Source organism: Cynara cardunculus (assembly GCF_001531365.2).
Source record: "Cynara cardunculus var. scolymus isolate 2C chromosome LG 3, CcrdV1, whole genome shotgun sequence".
NCBI lineage: Eukaryota > Viridiplantae > Streptophyta > Magnoliopsida > Asterales > Asteraceae > Cynara > Cynara cardunculus.
Genome location: NC_037530.1, coordinates 14638792 through 14657479, shown reverse-complemented (window position 1 = coordinate 14657479; position 18688 = coordinate 14638792). Strand labels below are relative to the sequence as shown.

The 18688-nt window shown below is 34.4% G+C and overlaps 1 protein-coding gene across 1 annotated transcript; it reads right to left on the bottom strand.

Moving 5' to 3' along the window:
* Positions 1-7928: 7928 nt before the first annotated feature.
* LOC112509369 (glucose-6-phosphate isomerase 1, chloroplastic-like) lies at positions 7929-16690 on the bottom strand. The gene is made up of 14 exons (XM_025114299.1): positions 15978-16690; positions 14294-14416; positions 13082-13180; positions 12914-12997; positions 11735-11878; positions 11584-11649; positions 11010-11078; positions 10819-10926; positions 10345-10397; positions 10128-10266; positions 9062-9218; positions 8526-8604; positions 8368-8434; positions 7929-8273 (listed from the first exon to the last, which is right to left on the bottom strand). The coding sequence occupies exons 1-14, from the start codon at positions 16557-16559 to the stop codon at positions 8139-8141; spliced, it is 1905 nt and encodes a 634-aa protein (XP_024970067.1). The 5' UTR covers positions 16560-16690; the 3' UTR covers positions 7929-8138.
* Positions 16691-18688: the final 1998 nt, after the last annotated feature.

The following is an 18688-nucleotide window of genomic DNA, read 5'->3' as shown; positions in this document are numbered from 1 at the left end:
CCATCCTTATTTCTCCTTAAATTCATATGAACTATTTCATCCAATGACAGGCTGCAGACCTTTCTGTCAGAGTGAACCTCGTTCATAGCTTTATCCAAAATTTATAGACTATTTCATCCAATGACGAAACAAAGTCACATACGTCAAAGTGAACCTCGTCTATAGTTTTAACCAAATCATATTCTCAACACAGGTTTATATTCAAATCTTTCAATCCATAAGAACAATTTGTTCTTTATATGATTTCTCAATCGTCTGTTTTTGCTTAATCGTCAAAAACAGAGTACCAAATCCAAATTGTTCCTTCAAACACAGTTCCTGCTCAACCTTTTTCAAAACAGGTTTAAGTTTTTCAATTCATAAAATAGTTTCTTTTAAAAACCGTTTAAAACAGTTATACTGGATTCTTATAAATTTAAACCCATCAATATTCCAGAATTTATAGAATCAAACAGTAGATAAAACTCACAATTTATAATCGACGATAGTTTAAAACTCACCTTAAAATAACAGACTCTGCAGATTATCACGCATCAAATCACAAAATCTTTAAACAGCAATATTCTTCAAGAATATTTTTCAAGAACACTTTTTAAGAATGATTTCACCGTCTTTATGTTTCTCTTGTATATTTTGCAAAATAGTGAACCGATAAGGTTTTTACCTTATCCTTTTTCTTTTATACTTAGGATGAGGCGGTAATGAATATCTTTCAATATAAAATCATTAGGCAGTGGAAAGATAATGTTTTATAATCAACCTTTCTTAACCATGAAGGTTTGGATTATAGTATTTATCATGTAACCGCCTACAAAATTTTCACATGCATACATAATATCAAATTACCACACATGTGCACATAATTCATGCATTTATCTTTAAGACAACATGCATGCTATCACATAATGAACACATAAATTTACCTCAACCCAAGTTTGCAGAAAACCCAGTTATAACATATAGAACCTAAATTCTCTACTCAAAACTTTAGAGTAAACCCTAGATTGGAAGAAACAAAAAGGGAGATTCATACCTTGATAAAGATTTCATTTCAAGCTACTAATCTACAAGAATTTTTCTAATTCTTCCTTCACCAACAGATTTCTCTAAAATTTCCCTACTCTAAACACACACCCAAGTGCTGCTTTTGTTATGGACAAAGAAAGAGAAGAGAGTCTCTCTCAAGAAAATTCTCAAAAAATTTAAACTAAACCTTCAGAAATAACTAATTTACCAAAACCACCTTGAACTTACATTTTTACCAAAACTAAATAACTTCAATTGTTACAAAAACCCTAAATTATAAGGGAAGTAGATGTTATACAAATTCATTCTTGAAATTTATGATACATACAAAATCAAAACCCTAAATTAAATATCTGGAAAAAAAATCGAAAACCTAAACAAATTTATATAAATCCATTAATAAGAACTTTGAATATGAGTCTTTGCAAATCAATTTAAAACCCTAAACAAATCAAAACTCCAAATAGATGTTATACAAATCCTTCAAATATTCACCAACTATTTTGATGGCTTCATCTTCATCCCCTCTGTGGGCCTAACATTATTCGCCAACTATCTGTTATTTATGTCGTCGCAAGGCTCATGGTGTTTGGAATATGAACTATGCAAGATTTGGTTAGTAGACAGATAGAGGACACACAAAAACCCACGTTTTGCTTCCATCAAAGTCATCATTTGAAGCTCTTTTACAACAGCCAGCGCCACCTATTATCCATCAACACCCTTCAACATCACTGTGGGGGTGGGCGCAACGGTTTTACGAGATGGTAGGGGGTTATATGTAATATAAAATAGATTAACCTCTAATTTTGGCCCATGTAATTTGCATTTGCCATCAACATATTATCCCAGTATATGCACAAGCCGACAAAAGGAAGAAAAATCCATGGACCGACCCCATCATCTCCACCCCATAGGAACTACAAGGTTACCCCAAGGACACCGAACGTACTACACATTAGGCAGCAGTGAAGCATCTCATGCGCTATCTTTGTGGAACAATGGATAAAGGGGTTAACATTTTTTCGTGATTCTCCTTTTACTATTCATGCCTTTGTCAACGTCGATTGGGGACGGAACAAAAATGACTATACTTCTATGATGGGCCATGTTATCTTTCTTGGTAAAAATCCTATCACCTGGATCTCCAAAAAGCAAAGATTCTTAGTTCTCTCCTCCACTAAACGAGTATAGGGTTGTTGCATCCACAACTGCTGAATTTATGTAGGTCCGAAACCTTCTCAGGGAGTTTGGTCTTTTGATTACACATACTCTAGTCATATATTGTGATAATCGTGGATCCACACAACTAAGTGTGAATCCGGTCTTTCACTCCAAAATGAAGCACTTGGCTCTAGCATACGTTTTCATTCGGGAACAAGTTCAAAGAGGTACATTACAGGTTACTCATGTTTCCACCAATAATCAACTTGCAGATTGTTTGACTAAGCCATTTTCTTGTCCATGTCTTGAATTGCTTGTGTCCAAGATCGAACTCATTGATAGATCGTCCGTCTTGAGGGGGCATATAAGAGATGATGATTGATTATAATCAATTTGTATCAATTATCTTAGCTACCATATCAATCATATTCCTATAAATCAATATTGTCAATTCTATTACCTTGGTTAGGTGATACAGTTTCTTTAGATAGGTTGTCTTTGAACTATATAATTTTATCTCCCTCTCTCGTGAATATTAAGTCATTTTCAATATTCCTCCTTCTTGATAGGGGCCAGGTAACGTAATCCCCAAAAGTTAAATAAATATCATTTAAAAATAATCAGATTTAGTATCTTTTACATTTAGAAGAGTAATTTAATCTTTCTTCTTATATACATTTTTTCTAGCTTGTCTTACTTCTTTTAGATAAAAAAAACATAGAGCCAAAGGCATTTGATCAAAACAATTACGTATGATGTTGTGATTTTCTTCACATATAAATATTTTGATACTCCATAAAAGAGTTTTTTTTGGAAATATATGAGATTTAAACATGAACCATTATCGATCGAGTGTGGTGTGTAACATATTTGATTTAAAATATCTCAAATAAACTGGAAAAAAATCCCGGATCCTCTATTGGGGATGCCCATTCCTCATTCGGGATGAGAATGTGATTATATTCCCATCAGGGACGGATACGGGGATGGGAACGGAGAGTGGATCGGAGATTGGGATCCTCATCTCATCCCATGCCTATATACTGCTCACATGAGTGTTATATCTTTTGAGGATATCATAATTTAGTGGGAGTTTGTATTTTAAGTAATATATGTATTGTAATTATGTTATGTTTTTGTATAGAACAAAGTATTCGTTGTTCGAATTTTTATCCTGCTAAGAAGTGAGGAGGAACCAATTGAAAATGAACTTGTTTCAACATGCAATATACATGCACAAAAAATATGTCATTTCAATTTATTGGTATATGTGATGATTTTCGTGAGAACATGAGAAATTGTAAAGATATTATTATATCATGCTAACGCTTGTTGTGAGAATTGCAAAGATACATTTATATCGTATGAATGTTATATATTCACATAATATAACGTAACATGCCCATACACACTTGAAGATTATGTTACAAGAGCAATTTATTTACTTTTTTGAGAGCACATAAAAATACAACCTAATCACAAGGAACGTCGTTATTATTTTTCAGCCATGATTTTAAGCTAATTCTTAAATTAGTCATTTTTTACTCAAATATTTGAGTAAACCATATTTTTCTAATAAAAAGGATAGAAAAAATGGGCATTTACAAAGCTTTATTAAATTAATTTTTTGATAAAATCACCCTCTCAAATTACTAGAAATCAACAATTTATAATTTATAATTTTATTGAATTAAATAGAAGGTTATAATGATTCCAACATTCTAGTGTTTTTATTGGCTCAGTTTTTTTATTATAATTTCTTTGATTACAATTTTATATGTTAATCTTATATTGTTAAGACGTACATTTTGGATGTGAGAACAATTCACACGTTTGTTTTAAGACGTATAATTCAGGTGTAAAAACCATACAAATTACATATCTTAAAACCATATACTATGACTATAGAGTAAACTACATTCTTGGCTCCTGCGTTATGCTCCAATTTTGAATATGGTTTCTAAAATGCATTAAGTACATCAGTGGTTCTTAATTTGTGTGTTTTTATAACATATTGAATTTGTACCTTAACATTAATCTACTCATGAGTCGTGAATATGTTCTCGGATGAAGATGAACATGAACAAGGGCAAAATCTAGTTTTCTCTTTGCAATTTAGATTCATGTAATACAAGAACCTAAATTAAAATCTAAATCCAATTAAAAACTGTAACAACCAACCAAAAAGGAGATATATACACATATACCATTTAACAAATAAGCCAAAGTCCCAACCTAACACTATACAGCAACACCTCTTAATCCTATAACAACCTACTAAAGATATGCTTACAAAAAGAACAAGGGAAGAAACATAAGTTGAGAGTTAAGCGCAAGTGCGCGCTCTCTCTCTCTCTCTCTCTCTCTTTCTCTCTTACCCTTCCCTTTTGGTTTTGAAACTCAACAAGCATACCCTTTCTCTTTTGGCTTGCCCTCTATATGATTATGCCCTGAAATGCATATTACAACAAAATCAAGGTTAGATCAAATGGTCTAGTGAATTTCTCTTGACAAGGTAGGAATCCAACAATCTCAATTTGATAAAAGATAATTATATTAATTAAAGACGATGTAGGCTCGCAAGACTACAACCTCACCAAGTAAGTAGTCACAACAGTCGCATAAGTAATAATCGAAAGCACTCTGACTTGATCACAATCAATATTAGCAGTGGAACCACATGAAAACAAATTCATGGGTTGAGTTGTTAACTTTCTTGTGTGACCCATCACTTCCGCACACATATCACTCATGTTGTATAAGTTACATTACTCCTTAATACCAAAATCAAGACTTCACTTGATTTAAATCAAATAAAAAAAACCAAAAGACCGTTGGAGGGTCTGGTTCACCCTGTTTTGCCCAGATTAAACCTTAGACGATACCTCCAAAAGACCCATAAATGCCACGAAACAAAAATCAAAAATCTCAAAATAGAGACTTATGCAACCTGGCCTACGATTCAAGTCGCTGGACTCACTGGAGGGTCTGGTTCACCCTGTTTTGCCCAAATTCACCATTTTGACAAAAACTAAGATTAAGACTATCATTTTACTATTGAATAACAAACCTTCAACATACTTTTAACCAAAGGAACATCTAGATCTAACTCTAGCATCCTTAATTCTACACGGTTAGAAAAAGTCAATAGGTAATTCTCATCAACGCTAGAAAATTTGTACCCCAAGTCATAGTATGAAAAGTACATCTTAAATTCATCACTTCAAAACTAAAAAGTAACTTAAAATTGACCATAGTAGAGTTTCTTGCCATCAAAGAACTTTGAACAAACCCATATACCAAAATAACACAAAACCTAAATTCTCTACCCAAAACTTTAGAGTAAACCCTAGATTGGAAGAAATAAAAAGGAAGATTCAAACATTCATAAAGATTTCAAGCTACTAATCTACAAGAATATTTCTAATTCTTCCTTCACCAACCGATTTCTCCAAAATTTCACTACTCTAAACACACACCCAAGTGCAGCTCTTGTTCTAGACAAATGAAGAGAAAGGAGAGTCTTTCTCAAGAAAACTCTACTAAACCTTAAAAAATGACTAATTTACCAAAATCACCAGTGAACTTACACTTTTATCAAAACTAAATAACTTCAATTATTACAAAAACCCTGAATCAAATATCTGGAAAAAAATTGAAACCCTAAACAACTTTATATATATCCATTAATGAGAACTTTAAATATGAGTCTTTGCAAATCAATTAAAAACCTTAAACAAATCAAAACTCCAGATAGATGTTATACAAATCCTTCAAACATTCACCAAGTATTTCGATGGCTTCATCTTCATCCCCTTTGTGAGTCTGGCATTTGTTTGCCAACTATCTGTTATTGTCTTATTGAGGTCGTCGCAAGGCTCATGGTGTTTGGATCTGATCTATGCAAGATTTGGATAGTGGACAGATAGAGGACACACAAAAACCCATGTTTTGCTTCCATCGAAGTCTTCGTTTGAGGCTCTTCCACAACAGCCAACGCCACCAATTAGTCCATCAACACCCTTCATCGTCACTGTGAGGGTGGGAGCAATGGTTTTACTGAGATGGTAGGGGTTTATATATAATATAGAATAGAGTAAACTCTAATTTTGATCCCTTTAGTTTAGTGGAAAGTCTAAAAGTGGGACCTGAACTTTTCTAAGTCAAGAAAGTGGTCACTGGTCACTAAGTCTGTTTATTTTCTCTGTTAGAGAGAGGGGGGTTTTGTCTTTTTATCAAAATCTTTATTTTCTTTTAAGAAATAGGGGAGGGTTTCATAAACCCACTCTCATCTTCGTCTGTATTGTTGGATCTCCAAACCACAAACCACATACATCTATTTAGGGTTTAAGGGTAGATGAGATGAGTGTCTTGATGAAAAAGAGGTAAGGGAACTCAAGGAAGTATTTGTGGGGTTTCACCGGGTAAAGTACTAATGTCGGAGAATGGATGCTAGCGATGGATGGGGCATCGATGTTTATAAAATATTATAATAATAAAACACAAAATATAAATAGATATTATTTTATGTTATATTTAGAAGGAAATTAAAGATTTCAATGAAAAGACAAAACTCTGCTATCTCTAACAGAGAAAATACACAAAATTAGCGACTAGAGACCAATTTCAAAACAAAATGAGAACCACAAGGATGCTTTCTAGACTTTTCAAAGTTCATGTCCTACTTTTAAACTTTTTACTAAACCATAGGAACCAAAATTAGAGTTTACTCCATAAAATATTAAAGTATAAATTACGATTTTTGTCCCTATGGTTTGTTAATAATTTTGAATTTCATCTTTCTGGTTTAAAAATTGCAATTTTCATCACTATGTTTGCAATTTGTTGCTATTTTCATCCATGGACTAATTCCTATATTTTAAGTACAAGGGACCAAAACAATAAAGAATTGTAAACTATAGCGACCAAAACAACAATAATTTATAAATGATAAGAATGAAAAACAAAAATGAGTTACAAATCATAAGAACGAAAACCATAACTTTTAAACCACTGGGAAAATATTGCAATTTTTAACAAACCATGGTGACAAAAAACATTATTCACTCGATGTTAAATTTTCATTAATTTTTAAAAGAAAATAAGAAAGAGTTTAAATAGACAGATTTGCCCCTCACATGAGGGTCACATAACTTGGTACTTACTAGAGTTGATTATTTACAAGATTGGGCCGGACACGAGCCGGTCTTAACCTATTTTTTTATCCAACGGGCCTATATGGTAAAATCAAACCCGTTTCTACGGACTTGAAAACTTACTTATACTCGTCCTATAAATGGGTCAAGCTTGCCTACGGGCTAACGAACTTAAAAATCTCGTTATATTTTCATGAAAACAAAACTTATATAAAATCACAAGTTGTGTAAAATAATTCAAAATACATAACAATTTTTTCAACTTAAAATTTGACGTAAATACATAACAATATACATAATTTCAAAAGAAATTGTTTTACTAAATATGAAATATTGATTAAAAAAATGACTAATTGGACCTGGCATACCTGTCCAAATATTTATTTTTTTCCATTGTCCATGTATTTTAACAAGCCAGTTTAGACAAACTCGTCCATTTCTTGGAAAATGATAACCCCAAGTCCCCAACCCACTTTTCCAATGGGCCAGACAAGATGAATCTAACAGATCATCCCGCCCATGACGAGAGACCAAAACATTATAAAAGAGAAACTAAGGACCAAATGCGTTTCAAGGATCAAAGACCAAGAATTTAGTTCTCTTAATATAAATAAGACCCACAATAAAAAAGAACTTTTAACATACATATATCTTGACTAGTACAATGCCAAAATATGTGTTCCTCAAATGTGAATGAACAATCTTATTTCGTTTAAGATCATAATTTTTATCTTTGAATTTAGTTAAAGAAAAGAAGCATGGAGTACTGTTACAGGTACAGGCCGAGTCTGATCAATCATATAGCGCATCAACGTTACACTCCCCAAGAAAAACTTTGACACTTCGAGGCGAACCACAATCGCCTTCAGCAATAATAGCTCGATCGTTGGCAGCCATGTGCGCAATGATCTTGTAGATCATTTCGATCTGCCAACAATAGAAAATGTCCATTTTGTATGGTAAATGAGATGAAAATATAGAAAATAAATACAAAGAAAAAGAAAAAGCAAAAAGTACATACATCTTCGGGAGCATGGCAGCGATCAGCTACTTCCTCGAGGGATAACGGTTCAACAGGGTCCTTACAACTGGGAAATCAATGAATGGGACCCATAATCACGTATTTATAATTTCTTCTCGTATCATATAAATGAAATGATCGTAACATTAGCAGCATACCTGGCTTCATTAAGAACTGAAAGAACCCGCTTCTGTAGAGCTAACACTTCTCCTGCTGCTTTCTTCCCAGCTTCAACTCCTGATGTAATAATAAATTACAAGTATTCATCATCAGAGTCGCTAAAAAACCCAGCTCTTCAAACTTATCTTTGTCAAATTTACAACAAAACCAGATTACAGTCGGCATTTAAAGTCATCAGCTAAAACATGTACTTAAATGTTTGAAATGTCACCAAAATGAAGCACGTTACCCAAAATAAAAACTAAAACAAAGTACTTTCTTTTTTTTGGAAGGGTATCCCTTGAACTAATCCCGGCAAATTGTGACAGCAATAAATCAGCCCAGATAAACTCAGTGGCCACTAAGTACTTTCTGTTGTCATGCAAGTTACCATTTTATTCAAATCAAGCCAATGGCTTGGTAAGTTGAGTCAACCCGAGAGTAGTAATTTCCTCACGGTATTCAATTTGATAAGATTTCTTCAAAAAACTAAAAAATGGTAACTACACCAAGATAAAAAGGAAAGAATACATACCAGGTTGATGGTAGGCGTTGATGTTCACGAGGGATGCATAAATACCGACTGCTCGTTCATAAAGAGCTATCAGAGCCCCGACTGATCTGGGATTCACTTCTTGCACGGTGACTGTAATGGACTCCCTACCATTTGCATATAGTGCTGATCGTGTTCCCTGCAAAACAAATCAACTTCAAGAAATTTAAAAAAAAGGCTTGATTTGTTTTTATTCCATCTCATGGAAGTTGAAACGTTGGTATGCAGTGATGGACTAGTAGTCAAATGACTTAACTACCCTTCAATAATGACAAAAAGAAGAAATATAGGCGTCCAATATCAACATCGACATTCTTATAAAAAATGAAAATTGGGAAAATATGTAATTCTCCGTTCACACCTAACCGGATCCATGATCACATTTTCATTCTATTGGTCCCATCTAAATAGGGCTACGAAACAATAATGTTAAATGGCTAAGATCAATTGAACCTAAAACTGTTCACTTACCCTCCTCCCAAAAGCAAAACCCCACTTACGGTTTTGGATATTCAAACCAATGTTTCTAGTTTCTTAGGGGCCATTTGGTTGATTTTCCATCAAGTCGTGTATGGATAAAACTAATGGTGTGGATTAATATGTCTACATAGATTGAGAAGGTTTTTGTTTGGAAGGAGCATGTCTTTTAACTGGGAGGGGCAGGTTTGAAAAAAACTTGGCTTTCTACATAAAGCTCCCCCGAGAAGCTACTGTTAATATCATTAAGCCACTACCAAACAGTCATGTATAGTTGATGGAACAAGCTTGTGAGTCCCATTAAGCTGCTAACAGACATGCCCTACAACTAACTCTTTAGTTACTGTAATAATCACTTGTTAATTACAACAAAAAACAGATGTTGTTCGTATTGAAGTTAAAAACCAACTCATTTGAAAAATCTTTTTGGGGAAGGAGATATATATGATTCGGAAAAGAAAACCAATGATCTGATATTTTCAGAGTCGCAAGAATCTCAACTTGTTGCAAACCTTTGATAGGTAAATAAAGAATAAAAAAAGGAGATATGATAGATTTGTATGGTAGGCACCTGTAACATTCCAAACAAGTAATCACCGCAAGTGACCCCTGGTTCAAGCTCCCAATCGTGACCAGGGGGCCTATCACGTAATACCTCAATGAATGTTGCAAAGAAATTGTGCACACCCTCTCGTAGCTGTTGAATGTACCTGTTGCAAAACACAACTTAAATAACTGAACCTACGCTGTCACTCCTCATATACCTGCTTACAAGATTGGAAACCTACGCATGCTGATCTGTGCTCCCTTTGTTTCCATACACGGTAAGCCCTTGATTTACCTATACACGAAATGATTCAAATCAGGCAAATGCAAAAAACAATCCATTATTCCTTCTTAACAAACTTCCTTGCTTGATGAATGCATCTTTACAACATGCAATTAACAAGTGCAGACATTTGCAAAAGACAGCCACAATGACCATGAAAACATTTTTGAAAAATCCAAAACACATTGAATTCTGTAAGCCAAAATCATCCTACAGAATAAGTTCATATTTTCTTATGTGTATATATCATATCAGGTTTTTAATCCATTCAAACAATTTGATTTAATTACTTGTAATATATTAGTTCGTATGAATTTGGAGATTGGTTTGAGGTGCAGTTATGCTTTTCTATCGAAAATATTTGGACTCTAGATATTTTTTCTAACCATAACTTAGGGTTCAGGGTTTAATGATTCTGGATTCGGAAGCATACCCTATTGCCATCAAGGTCAAATTCCTTCCCAAGAGACTCCATCACCAACTGCTGCAGATATCTGCTAAATAACAAAAGGCTGTCCTTGTAGGGAAGTACCACCATATCCTGTTGAAACCAATAAAAATCATTAATTTTTAAAGAAAAAAAAAGTTTAATGTATATCCGAAAACAAAGAAATCGTTTACTACCTTTGATCCTACACCATCAGAAGCCCAGTACCAGCATAATGCCAGCAATGCAGCAGGGTTGTTCTTGACCTAACATTAACAACATTCATCATGTATAGGTTTTACATGGAGTAAAGCATATGCAGGGTGAAAATGGAAATGACGAATACCCAAATTCTTTAATTTCTAGCTCCGTTCAGATATCATTCACAAGTAAAACAGAAATTTAGAAGCCATGCCACCTCTAATAGACGGGCAAATAATCAATCTGGAAAGAACTTATCGTCAACCTCTTCAGATATGAATCCATCTGGCTTAGAAGGGAAGAGCACATACCAAAGTATTTTTATAAGAACAATCTTTGGTTCCTTTGATTATACAGTTCTTTGTTCTCCATTTTGTGGGTCTTATCTTCATTTATTCTCACATCAAGTAAATATGATGCATAATCACGGCTTCATTTCTTCTTATACCATATGGGTGAGACTCACAAAAATGAAAAATGAAAAACGAAATGCACAAGATGAATAGGACATGGAATGGGAAAGATGATGTCCAAAAAACAAATGAACATCAAGAAGGCATAGATGTCTACCACAGTAGTCCTGTTTGCCTCATCCATTAGTGATGCACCAGCAAGCATTTCTTTGATGTCGATTCCCTAAATAAAACATTATGGTATATGAATATTTGGAACATGTAACAGGAAAATGCAGGAAGTAGAAATTCCATTGAACAATCACCACCTGAAGGGCTGCAGCAAGTAGACCGACAGCAGACATTTCAGAAGTTCTTCCACCAACCCAATCAAACATGGGAAATCTAGCTAACCACCCCTCGATCCTTGCAGTGTTGTCTAGTAGTGAATTCTCTTGTGTAATGGCAACACCCTGCATATGTATGCACATAAGCAATTATCTGAATGAAGAAGATGAAGCCAATGGTTACAAATATTTTGACAAAAAAAATCGAAAATTAACTCGTAATTAAATAGACCAATAAAAGCTTCAATGGTTACAAATATTTTGACAAAAAAAATCGAAAATTAACTCGTAATTAAATAGACCAATAAAAGAACACAAAACAGCCTAAAATGTTGAATTGATTTGTTTCACCGGTGACCGCAAGGTTGGTAGGATAATTTTAGACAGTCAAGAATATATAGACATTTACTTAAAGTAGGTTTCAGAAAGCTAGTTTATGGCTTACTAAAACAGGGCTCTTTCAATAGGCTCAAAAAATAAGCTAGCTTATGGTTGCCAAATATGGCCTTTTGTTAAAGTCAAAAACATGTTTTTTTGTAAACCAGAAGACAGTTAAAAAATCTCTAACCCTCATTCACAATAATTTTGTAAACCATTTTAGTTTTCCGTAAACACAAGTGTTTGCCAAACACCGTTCTTTATCAAGTTTACCCTTTTCATAGGAGTATAAAGTAAAGGTGCCGCAGAGGCATCCTTAACATTCTATTGATTTGTATCATTTTCTTTCAGTCTCCATTTTCCATTTTGTGGGTCATATATTCATTTGTCCATACATCAAATGAAGAGAACAATCACATCTTAAATCCTCCTCATACAGACAAATGGGACCCACAAATGAAAAATCTTGACTGACCAAAACCAATAGAGCCTAAAAGAATTTCCAAGTTTAGTCTCGTCTAGCAAGGAATTGGATGTGGTCAAAACAGAAGAGATGGATGCTTTCTGCTATGCTTAACAATCCACACCGGAAGTAATTAGTCTTTGGCAACTGAACTAATTTTAAATGCATGTTTCATGACTCCTCATTTTCTTAAGTCGGAAAAAAATTTTACCAGATTTCAGCTTGTAACTTAGCCAACCATCTACCCTATAAATGTAGGGCCATGCTCCTAGGAGCAAGAAAATATAATAAAAGCAGAAAGAAGAACCTGAGATGAAAACCTGTTTTGCAAATTCCAGCCCGGCTTCACGAAATGCCTTCTGTACTTCCAACAAACCATTTCTGGTTTCTGGGGTGCCTCCACTCTGAGTCAAATTTTGGATTAGACAGTAAGCAGCAGGCTTGAAAGCAAATAAACAAGAGAAAGGAGATAGTTCTTCTATGCAGACCTTTGAAACCACTATTACTAGTGTCGATGCTAATTCTGGGCCAAGTTGAGCAATTTGATGGTCAATTCCTGCTGGATCCGTATTGTCGATGAACCTTATCTAATAAAAAACGCCTCCATGAACATTAGAAATGTATAATTTCAACAACAGAGAGAATATAAATGAAATATGCATATAGAGGAGCACTTTGCAGTTGAGATATAAACAAAGCCAACCCAATGTATTACTAGTTCTACTACGAGGTATTTCGATCAATTACAGTTCAAATTTCTGCACACTTCTTTAAGAACTATAGTTTCCAAGAGGATCTCTCAACTTGAGATATGATTTGAGTGTTGTCATGCCCCCATACAACCATCCATGCTAGAGGTTCAAACCCACTATCTACTTCACCAGTTAGACAATATTCTTTTATGTTAATGTAAATTCGGTCAGGACGAAGATCTTAATTGTCGCTAATTTTAAAAAGACTAGCACATTCACATATCTTTCCAAGTATTACCACATCATGTTTCTTTGGCCTAGATGGATTGCCACATGGATTTAATGTGCCATGTAAGAATACATTCATCCATTGACCGGAAGTCTAATCGGAGACAGAATGAGGAACATTTGTCATATTGGCAAAAAAAGATTCATGCATTTGTCGATTTGGCATATTGCAATCAACCCTGTTTTATCATCATTACTTCAGTGTATAAATATACCATTCGAAATCTGAAGCTGGTTGAAGCAAATAACAAGGAACAACAAATTCATAATATGAACAAGTAGCCAATTCTTATAATGTCAAAAGGAGACTACACAGATTGTTCCCTCACCCCGATTGGCTGGAACTGGATGGCCTAAACTATGTCTGGTTTAGTAGGAGGATGGGATGGCATCGCATTAACCTCCAAGACTTGTTGGGCCAAAGGTGCTGGCTACAACGATCTCTAAAACAAAGAGGCTGTTTCATGTGGAACTGTACAACTGTATTTCCATAGGGCACAACCTCTAGAAGTACAACTTCTGGAAGGCCCTCTAATTGAAGTCAAACTCAAGCTAAAGAGATTTGTCCAAAGCATTAGCATACATGAGTTATGTGTTATCCTAGAAAAAGAATGAAAATGATTTCAAACAATCCTTCAAAATATAGCTTAATTATAATTGCTAAAATTTAATAGCTCGTGAATGTTGATGATAAACGCCAAGAATCATAAATGCATTTACCTTGAGAGGAGGATTATCAGGTGCTAAAGCCTCTGCAACAAACTGTGGTCCAAGAGCAGAACCTCCAATTCCAACAGAGAGGATTTGTGTGAAGCGACCAGCTGGAGAAGAAGGGGGCTTTATCTGAAATCATAAAGTTCAATTTTTTATGAAAATACATAAATGTTAATGTAAATGGTGCACCAAAAGATGCATGTTTAAAGCATACAAAGAGATATATGTTCAACCATGCTTCCATTTCTTACTACTTCAACACTATAAGATGCAACTCTATAACACCAGTATAAGATTCAGTTACCAAATGTCCTTTGGCCCAATGGTATCAGTTTAAAGAAACAGTACATCATTCAATTGGTTGACATACTAAAATGAATCATTCGAATTCAATGGAAAAAGACAATCACCATTGCTAATGATAAATGTCATGTTACATTTAAAATTATTAACAACAATAGCATTAATATCAAAATAGACATATGGCTTTATTTTATGGTTAGTAGACCCATTTTCTGGATGGACAACTGATAAGATTTTCTTCAAGCTTGGGTGCTATGTTCAGCACAAAGTCATAAAAATACATTTTGACTATTGCAGTTAAATAAGTCATTTTTCAACTGATTTAAATGTTGCATTGAAGATCAAAACTCTGTTCTTCATAGTACTATTTGCTACTCTCCATATTCTCTGTTAGTTTGACTTTGAATGTCGAACTTCTATTTTCCAAATTTATAATTATTATATAGTCTTTTAAATCTTGAACATAAACTTTTTCTATATGTGGTACTTGTATTTTTTATATAGTTATAAACTTTGCTTAAAGTTCAAATATCCAAAACAAATTATAATATTGTTTCGCTCGATATCTAAAGACAAAGTATGATAACTTACAAAGAATGGAGGTAGGTAAAATATTAACATGATACCATTGTTTTCTTGTAAATAGATAGAACCCATATTAATTTGTGAATTGTAAAGATTAACTATTTGAATCCTTGATCACTAAGGTCAAAGTGTATATCTAAATTGCCAACAAGTTGAGCAGCATGGATGCACCATTGCCAACAAGTTGAAAATAGCAAAATTGGATTAATTGAACTTCTATAAGAAATTAACAATAAATAAAGCAAGAGGCATGTTCCATCCAGGAATCCATAATGAATTTTTGAGTTCAAAACTTAATCAATTTGGATAAGCATGGGGGAATGCTTCTGCGTAAGGCATAATGACTTTTTTCGACTATGTAAGAACTCAGTTAACATGAAATGATTTCAAATATTTTCATATGCTTCAAACATGGTTCTGTTTCTTACAAGAAACCTAAATGTATGCATACACAAATGGTTTGAGGTCCGATAAAAATGGCTTGTTGGACCATAAAAAGTCAAGAGAAATCTCATCTTACTTTTTATATAGTTTAGAACCACAATTTTCATGTCTTCGATCAAATAAACACATATTAGTTTTTGATGTGCGAACTTTTAGAAGCATCTCTAGTTACAGAACAAATGTAGTATTGATATCAACATAGTTTATGACCACAAAAAGTCAAAGTTCAAGTTGCTACTACGAGAATTACTTGTCAGTCAAATGGAGTACCCTTTTGCTATATTTCAGCAACAATTATAGGGTTTGCTTTATCTAAGTTGAACGATTTGAAATGGTAATTACTCGCAAACAAACTAACCTTACCCCCGACGATTTCCTCGGAGAATGCACAAATAGCTTCAAGTGTATTCTCAATCTGCAACCTCAAGAACGAATTAGGAGACAATTTAGGGTTTCTAAGCCAATAATGSCCSACCATTCTYCCTTCATCTGGATTCGCRATTGCCCCCTTTTCMAGMTCCTCCATCGCYTTRARCGCCTTCAWAAACCTAGGYTCCATTTCCTTYACRAAYTCSTCSGTAAAMCCAACKCGACTCACATCCAAATACARKCCTAAKTCCTTRTGYTGATACAACCACTCTGTGTATCTCTCCCACAGGATTTTCGGGTCTGTTTCTAACCCTTTGTTCGCCACTGATCCAGCCGACAACTCATCACCGGTGGAAGCCGTCTTTGGCAGACTTGACGGAACATCACGTGCCACAGAATGCGTCAACAAACTATGGCTACTGACACCTGAAAAGGAAGTCTTTAAGGTCTCATCAGTCCGAAGTGGAAAAGAGATCATCCATGGGAACTGGGTTTTTGATGATGATGATGGTAAGTGTGGTTTTGGGATCAAACTCGAAGATGATGAACACAACCCAGATATTGACGCCATTGAAGAGCCGACAGAAATCGATGAAACCAAAGGTGTTTTAGAGAGAGAAAGCTTATGCCATGGAAAATAGCTTGGCAAATTGAGGAGGGGAGCTTTTTGGAAGAGTGTATGCTAAATAGTAATCGAATTCTCAACTCTTTCTACTCTCTCTCTCTCCCCCCCGCCCTACCTGTCTTTATAGGATCTATGTTGATTGGTGGAGGGAGATTTATTTAATTGCAAAATGGCCCTTTGAGAATAACGAAAGGACAGATAAGTCCCCAGGGATATTCTTTCTTTATACCCACCACCATACATGACTCATGTGACTTGGAGTAATGACCTTTTAAGGCCATGGATAGTTATCTTACACATTGCCTCGTATTAATATATAGACTTATATATACTTAAAAATGCTCTACTAAACCCTAAGAAAGACCCTTCTATTATAGCCAAAGGTTATGTTTAGGGTTGTTTGATAAAGTTTAGGGTTGTTTTATAAAACAATCTGTCTTTTAATGATTCTAAAATTATTTAAATGACTTTATATTTTTGGTCTTCCTGAATCATTCAGCACCTTAATCTTATTATGCATAATCACTAAACAACTATATCTCATTTTGCATTATATGATAAGAAGTCTCTTAGGTAGTGTTTGGTACACAGACTGGATGGGACAGAACATGACAGGACTAATTGTATGTCTTATGTTTGGTGCGACTAGAACAGGACAAGACAAAAGTGTTAAAATGATCATATTACCCCTAAAAGGACAAGCCTCAAGTTAACAACTCAAACCACATTGCAAGCTATACCATTCATCATCTAATTATACACCAAAAGCAATTGAGTAGACGGTGTGCAAACAGCAGCCAACATCTGTTGTCTAGAAAAATTATATGGAGGCATAATGCTAAATTGAAAAATCTCAATGAACAACACCAAACTCAATAAAACTGAATAACGTAGTACTGCACATATAATTTTAACTACCAATGATCCACAAACACAACCATCTTCGGTAAACTACCGATGGGAAATTAGTTTATAACTTGAATATTTTCTCATTGGGAACTTTTTTATCAAGCACTTGGTGTTCAAATGCTTACGATTAAAAAATACAGGAACCCAATGGGGGTATTCACAAACCAAGATAGGAATACAGGGATGATAAAAGTCAAAGATGAGAGAGATTGAAAGGAAATATGTAGATTTCAGAAAACCCAAGAGAAATCACACCCAAACATAATTAAGAGAATAAAGATCCATCAACATAGAATCATTTTTTCAAAAGCATAGAAATCACATAATAAATCATTGTCTTAAACCTATAAATAGATAAGGGGTTTCATACCTGCGATTAATAGGAGAGATCAGAGCGATAGTAGCAAGGAGTAAAGAGATCAAAGCAACCTCGAAAAAAGACGCTTCTGAATCATATGGGTAGCAGGTGTTAGAAGAACGATTCATAGTTTTTTTCAAATATTGTTTGTGTGCAGAGGAGAAATGGAAAAATTGTACGCAGGCAAAGAAGCGAGATGGAGAAATGGAGAAATTGTACTGATTGTAGAGGAGAGGAGGCGATGGGAGGCCGGTGGAAGAAGACGATGGAGGTGATGGAAGCGTTACTGCACAAATGGGATGAATTAGGTTTTCTATTGGAATGAAATAACAAGGGTAATATAGTCATTTTAAATTCAGTCCCATGTTGTTCCACCTTTTTTGGTGGAACAAAAAATATCAAGATTTGTCTCATGAAAATTAAAAATAGTCCTACCTTGTCCTGTGTTTTTGTCCATAGCTTGCCAAATATGGGACTATTTTTTTTTTGTCATGTCCCGTCTCATGTAGTCTGCATACCAAACGCACCCTTAATCACCCTTAATCATTCTGAGTTCTGACCACTTAATCATCTTGTATCAAACCATTCAGCAACTATATACAGTCCTTTAGTGACTCATCTCAATGAATCGAATAACTCGTCTGAAAGGAATGAGGTTTATATAGGTTACTTGATTTTTGTGATCCCTAGTAAAACACCATTCCTGACAACAAAGAAAACATAAATCGGCAAAATTATAAAGCATTTTGTAAGAAATATTGGAGTTAAATATCGAAATCATCCAAAAAAACATTAAAACTGCTGAGAA